General features: G+C 51.3%; 2 protein-coding genes across 2 annotated transcripts; one reads left to right on the forward strand and one right to left on the reverse strand.

Annotated features, from left to right (window-relative positions):
- Positions 1-1,900: 1,900 nt before the first annotated feature.
- PHACADRAFT_263081 (uncharacterized protein) lies at positions 1,901-2,872 on the forward strand. Its single transcript, XM_007400202.1, has 7 exons — positions 1,901-1,960; positions 2,027-2,033; positions 2,098-2,109; positions 2,171-2,203; positions 2,256-2,528; positions 2,594-2,674; positions 2,730-2,872. The coding sequence occupies exons 1-7, from the start codon at positions 1,946-1,948 to the stop codon at positions 2,756-2,758; spliced, it is 450 nt and encodes a 149-aa protein (XP_007400264.1). The 5' UTR covers positions 1,901-1,945; the 3' UTR covers positions 2,759-2,872.
- A 204-nt stretch (positions 2,873-3,076) lies between these two features.
- Positions 3,077-5,360, reverse strand: PHACADRAFT_213010 (uncharacterized protein). Its single transcript, XM_007400203.1, has 14 exons — positions 5,295-5,360; positions 4,849-4,910; positions 4,780-4,789; positions 4,703-4,722; positions 4,516-4,645; positions 4,404-4,463; positions 4,320-4,352; positions 4,135-4,266; positions 3,975-4,082; positions 3,886-3,924; positions 3,778-3,825; positions 3,658-3,725; positions 3,572-3,597; positions 3,077-3,514 (listed from the first exon to the last, which is right to left on the reverse strand). Exons 1-14 carry the CDS (start codon positions 5,332-5,334, stop codon positions 3,280-3,282), a joined length of 1,011 nt encoding a protein of 336 aa, XP_007400265.1. The 5' UTR covers positions 5,335-5,360; the 3' UTR covers positions 3,077-3,279.
- Between the last annotated feature and the right edge of the window lie 1,483 nt (positions 5,361-6,843).

The raw sequence follows: 6,843 nt of genomic DNA on the forward strand, positions 1-6,843 counted from the left end.
CCATCCGCTCTTAACTCCGACGTGTAAACACTGTCGGCCAGTGCATCGGACTTTGAAAGCAAAGTGCACTGGCTCGTTAGAGCGTCTGGTCCACTTGGATCATCCGGGGGGGTCTCGTCCGCACGTGACTGACGCGCACACATACCGCGCCCGTAGCCTGCCGTTGGCGGCTATTTGGGCTGCAGTGGTACTCTCCGTTGCAGGGGGCTTATAAAAACACAAATGTACTCAAGAATATATCAGAGGCACTTTTACATATATGTCTGACTGCATACACGAACGCCTTACTCATCACCAGCAACTTGGCGGTGCGCAGGCGGTCACTTCCTCAGGGAGCGTGTAGATCACGTGCGAATGAGGCCCCCCCGGATGATCCAAGTGGACCAGACATTCTAGCGAGAGACTGCACATCACCATTGATGTCCGACGCAGTCTCCGACCGGCGAAGTCCGGGCGCGCTAGAATGGCTGGGGACGAGACTAGTCCATGGTGCCCCACATCCAAACACTGCATGTAGCTGACAAATGTACTGCGTTGAGAACATGCGTAGTGCACTGCGCCGAAACTTCCGAGATTGCAAGCCAGGCGGAAGAGGCCGCAGGTGCCGCGGCGACTTGGGCATGGAGAGCGCATTGATAAATAATCGATGGAAGTCATGTTTTCTATCCACTTTTCACGTACGCTTATTTCATAGTCGCGATGCGTGGTCATAGCGAGCCTTAGCCAAGTCAAACAGCGTCTTCGAGTCGGTATGTGCGCCACACCTGATGTATGGCGTGTCGCAAAATAGGAGGGTAGAGAAGTATCTTCCACCACGGCTAGCAAGAGCTGAGCGAGATCCGGGCTAAGAAGCGGTGGTGTACTTACCAAGCAGCTACCTCAATAATCCACCTTGTGATGGCATACCGTGAGCCCAGCACAAAGTAGAACAATAGCCCATCGCTCACATCTTCCTCAGCCATCACGCGTCAAGGACGAATGTATCCTCGAAGACCTGATACATGATCGGAATTGTGATTTCGGCCTACACGCCGGCCGCGAGTCCGTGGCAACAGCATCGCCGAATACCGGCAAGTCGCACGTACCTTCTATTCAAGCAAGAAGACAAAATGGATGTGGAGTGCTGTGTGTGTCCCCTCCATTGAAAATGTCAATAACCTCGAGGGTCAAGCTGCTCACGAGCAAGACGAAGTGGAATAGACAAACAGGCAGAAGCAGACCTTTACTCCCTTGTCACTAGGCGAGCCTTATACCAGAAGGACCTCACTATGGCCGCAACCTGAAAGCGTAGATACTGGCTTGCCAAAAGCAGACACGAAAAAACGTGTTGTAGGTCGTGCAGTAAACATGAGGAACTCGCGATATGGTTCGATAGAGCCGCCCATTAGAGCGTTATGAAAGTGATACGTAACGCACAGCTGTTCGTGTCCCCTCAGGGCCTGATACGCGTTGCTGCAATGCACCATAGTTAACGTTCAGATAAAAGCGTCTGAATAATGAATTCGGAAGCATAGTCTGTGGAAGAACTCAGTTCAGGCTGCCCCTCGCGCCACTCAATAATCGCCATGCGGCGTGCGCCCAAGGACCCTGGCTGTCTACTCAGCGCATTGCAAGCGCATGTATGCCAAGCAAGCTAGTAAACCGGGAGAACTGTGGCAGCTGGGCGATCGCCGAGATGGCGTACTCCGGGCGCCTGGACTGCTGGAGCCACTGGCAGTAGCGTTCTTCCTTCTTTCGGTCTCATTAATCGTTCCCCCGTGCTGTTCCTCGTGCAACTCTTCCTATTTTCTGCCACTAACAGCTTACAGGGTTCATTATGAAGCCTTGAGCTTATATAGGCGTGGTCAATCACGCTATACCAGAGGATTAGCAGCTTGGACTATAAGCACCATACCTCCATTTTCCCTCAAACGCTACCTTTCTTCTTTCTTTCCTACATACACAAATGGCCAATAAGCTGGTGCGCAGGCCTATCTTGTATGCTGTATATGCGTATTGACCATGCTATGCTCCTCATCGTACGCAGTCTGATGGTATGGCTTTATCACCATACTGTACGCAGCGCGTACGATACTAACCTCTCATTTCGTCAAAAAGAACAGAAATCTGGTGCGTGCCGCGTTTTGATCGGAAATTACGTCCCATGGCTGACGAGTCCCCTGCCACGCAGACTTCCGGGAAGCCTTTTCCCTCTTTGACAAAGGTTTGTCACAGAAGTATCTGTCGCTCGACACATCACATTAATCTCGTCGCAGACAGCGATGGCACCATCACTACCAAGGAGCTTGGAACGGTCATGCGCTCGCTAGGCCAGAACCCGATCGAGGCGGAGCTGCAGGACATGCTCAACGAGGTCGATGAGGACGGCAACGGCACAATCGATTTCAACGAGTTCCTGACAATGATAGAGCGCAATATGCGCGACATAGACTCGGAGGAGGTGACCAAGGAAGCTTTCAAGGTCTTCGATAGTGACGGGGACGACTACATCTCCCCTGAAGAACTTCGGCGTGTCATGACCAGCCTTGGTGAGTCTTTCGCTTTCACATCTGTGGGCCAGCTGGCAAGCTAGGGTGCTGATGTGTCACTCTAGGCGAGAAGCTATCTGATATGGAGGTCGCTGAGATGATCCGTGAGGCAGATGCCGACCGCGATGGCAAGATCAGCTATCAGGGTACGTCCCTCACCATGCCGTCTAGAGCGTCCCATCGGATATTCATCCTCCCCAGAATTTAAGGACGCGATGTATTTGAAGTAAACATCGAAACACTTGCCTTTCTTTCAAGTCTATCACTCTCTGGCTTCATGTGTTTCGCATTGTTGCGTTAATTGGATGGTCCGCAAAAGTCGTGTAGCATAGCTTGTATTTTTTTACCCCGTGCATACCTGAAATGCAAGTATTCGGTTTCTTAGTTCTTGCTGCTCCCTTACACCCCTACTGTCCGATAAGTATAGTGTTGTCCTATCGCAGCGGCAGCTAAGGCACTGCGCGAGCCGCAGCAGCGGCGCAAAGATCCTTACCAGAAGGCTGTCCTAGGTCGGTCACGACGATAGCTAGTCGAAGAAATTTTCGAATGTATTTGTATAACCTTCTTGTCCGGCGTATGAACCCTGGCTACGAAGAATCTGCCTGGTACCCATATACAACACAGCGAAATATACATGAATAATAGATAGAGCGCAATGCGAATACCATTCAACACAAACACGCGTACAAGCGGGCTCGATTTTCACGGAGGAAGTTAAAAGCTGGTCAGATCAAGGGTCGAGTACTCTGCTTCATACGCTACCATCAGAGTTGTCGTTTCCTGTAGTCGCGTCGGAACTACCCCCAGCGAACATGTGGTGCGTAGCGGCAACGCTGTCTACGACGGTGTGCGCGAACTCGATTTCTACGGCACTCGCGGGCATGCCGGCAGAAAATGTGCTCCAGCCAAGGTGTTTCCTAGAGCCAAGCTCGCGCAGGTCGAGAATAATCCGCGTAGTGAGGATCGAATGAAACATGCGCTCCGGTCTATCATGCTGGTCAGACATCCGAAACATCAGTGCAAAAAAGGCCGTAGCAGCTTACATCGCGAACAAATTGATGAGACCGGCCTATGCGAGGGGGCATGGTTGTTAGTCACGGTCGATAGTTGGGCTGTGCACGCAACGTACGGGTGTGGTGAAGATGACTATCACGTTTGCGATTGATAAAATGAAAAGATATAAATAAAATATAGTGCCTAGGGTATTTGTCAACAATTGTGAACTACATAGAATGCAATATGGGCGTACCGTCTCTGAATACGGTCCTGAAAACTGCGGAGTCTCTGGTGTGTCGATCTATGAGGGCAAAGTTATTCATCAGCGTAGCTTCCCAGCGAAGAAAACGAGGAATCGTACAGTTCCTGAATGCCATGAACGCCATGAGGAACATAATCGCTATGTCGGGTCGTTAGATGGCCGCGAAATCGACAAAATTGCATGCTCACGAGCTTCAGAAACCATGATCAGCAACCAGCTAATGAAGAGGATGGAGCTGCCGGCCGTCACATGACAACCTATTCCAGGAGAGTTTTGCACTCCAGGAATTGGCCCAACTTCGAAGCGTGGGATTAGAGAAAGGCGTCTGATGACACGAAATAGGCTCACATTGTAGAGACTGTAGGAATATACCGACAGTGGCTAAATTTGGCACCCAAGTGGCGACGGTCCAAACCCCCAGACCGATACCGACTGAGCGCCGTCGTTCGTATACCGCCCATGTACGGAGCATAAGGATGACTGTAGTTCGCTCAGCAACATGACATCGATACCGAGGAGAGCGACTGCCGCACCTTCCGCAAGCAGAATACCTGTTATGTTCGTCCCTGAGAAACCGATGAGTGCATACCATTACTCTCCAACAGCTAGAATCTTACAGCCCGTCCACTGGTAGTTGATGTAGCAGCCATTCGGGCTTATATCAGTGGTGATGAGCGCTGTGAAACGATTGGATTCAGACAGCTAGACGGCCACAGGAGTGGTGCTTACGCCAGATCACGACCGCGAGCTCGACGAATGTAGTATAACGCGTGACGAGGAAGAGCACTTTGATTGCGGACCAACGTGAACGCCATACCAGATCAATTTCTCTACTGAAGGTCAGCATGAAGTCGTATATCTGCGAGCAGCCATGAGTCGCGATGCAGAAGATTACAGACATGCTATTACGACTGACCATAAGGGTGCAGCTGACGACTGCAGAATTTGAATGTCAGCCGTGTCGATTGGATGCCATTTGAGATACAGGCGCACCATCGAAATACTATGTCACGGACTTGGTCAGTATCTCAGGCCATACCTGATACAGAAAAAGCTGCTCACATTGGTAGCGCGATTGTACAGCAAACTGAGATCCAGTGAAGGATCCGTATACCCGGCCATACCTGAGTTTTTGGATAAGTTGTCAATGAGAATAGGCGAGTTCCTTGAGGACGAAGGCTTGAAAGAACCTTTTATCTCCCACCCGAGGTTAATATGGGCCCTTCATGCTGCTTTGCAAATCCAAGGCAGTGAAAACGTATCACTGATGCATCGCAAGAGCTACAATGTGAGAGACAGATGGGACCTAGAAAGAGCGTTACTGCATTCCAGGGCAGCTTCGATGCATGGCTAGACAATCTAGACCATACGCGGGCTCTGTAGTTTGCGTCCGAGAGGTATCGTTGTCCAGTGTCAAGTTGTATGCCTCGTGCAGCAAACCGGAAAGAAGCAACCGCGCTAGTGTTTGAGACTATCGTGAACCAATATATCTGCAATATTCAAGATACCAGCACTGTATGCATGCTGGAGACGCAGCGGGATCTCCATGGCCTTAATCTGGAGCGTGAGCTTCTCAGGGACATAACATTGAGACGATAATCAGTGTTGTCTTCTGGTGCCTGGTGCTCACTCACAATACTCTCACAGTGGGCGCGAACGTGCGTCCACATCACCGAATAGAACGCAAGTATCGCAAGCGGAAGTGTGAGCGGAACAAATGACTGTACTGCATCCTAGCATCCATGCTGTAAAGAAGTATGTGTGAAACCGGATATTTTGTAATTTGCCAGTACACAGCCGCTCCTGGGAACAACAACGCAGGTGTGAGTCGTCAGCGAGCACGGGCGGATGATAACGTCGTATTTTGCGGGACGCCGATTGAGAACTATCAGACTTACTTCACAAACATCAAGGGACAACTCGTGTAAAGATGCATCTGCCAAGACACCGCGGTCAGAACGGAAGCCAGCGGAAAGACGAACGTGTGTAGCCGGCAAAGCTCGGCATTATCCGAGCGCCACAAAGCCATTTCGGAAGTTTTATCACCGAGCTTTGATGCGCCATGGCGCATCAGTTCTCCTTCAGGGGAGCAGTGGCTGACTTTTAGACTGGCAACGCTTAACTTGAGCGGCAAGTTGTTGCAACCAATGGACGTTGGGAACTTTAATTGGCCGATGTTAGTTATTAGCTTTAGTAAAGTAAGTACTCGGTCGAGTCTCTAAATGCCTTCACACCCACTTCACCCACTTTCAGTAATCACGATAGTGCACCCAGACCGGGGCTTGTCGAGATCTCCAGCGGCGGCGACTCCATTTGTAAATGTGGTCTCAAAGCCCTTCTGTCTGTTGTAGTATTTGAGGCGCGAGGTGCGCTGACCCGCTGGATGCGCATCCACCGCGCCGCGCCGAGACACCGACATGACGCGCTAGGCGTTTCCCACAGTCACGTGGTTGGCAGGTTTCAGCTGGAGTACCGTCGAAACCTGCCACCCTATGATGTCATCGCCCTCTTACCAGATTTAGATATGACGCGCGCAGAGCGCACTCGGCTCTGGCGCCCTTTCACTCTCCGCTATGTTTCCCTTGGTCTCAGCTAGTCTCGTCCCCAGCCATTCTAGCGCGCCCGGACTTCGCCGGTCGGAGACTGCGTCGGACATCAATGGTGATGTGCAGTCTCTCGCTAGAATGTCTGGTCCACTTGGATCATCCGGGGGGGCCTCATTCGCACGTGATCTACACGCTCCCTGAGGAAGTGACCGCCTGCGCACCGCCAAGTTGCTGGTGATGAGTAAGGCGTTCGTGTATGCAGTCAGACATATATGTAAAAGTGCCTCTGATATATTCTTGAGTACATTTGTGTTTTTATAAGCCCCCTGCAACGGAGAGTACCACTGCAGCCCAAATAGCCGCCAACGGCAGGCTACGGGCGCGGTATGTGTGCGCGTCAGTCACGTGCGGACGAGACCCCCCCGGATGATCCAAGTGGACCAGACGCTCTAACGAGCCAGTGCACTTTGCTTTCAAAGTCCGATGCACTGGCCGACAGTGTTTACACGTC

Source organism: Phanerochaete carnosa (assembly GCF_000300595.1).
Source record: "Phanerochaete carnosa HHB-10118-sp unplaced genomic scaffold PHACAscaffold_10, whole genome shotgun sequence".
Taxonomy (NCBI): domain Eukaryota; kingdom Fungi; phylum Basidiomycota; class Agaricomycetes; order Polyporales; family Phanerochaetaceae; genus Phanerochaete; species Phanerochaete carnosa.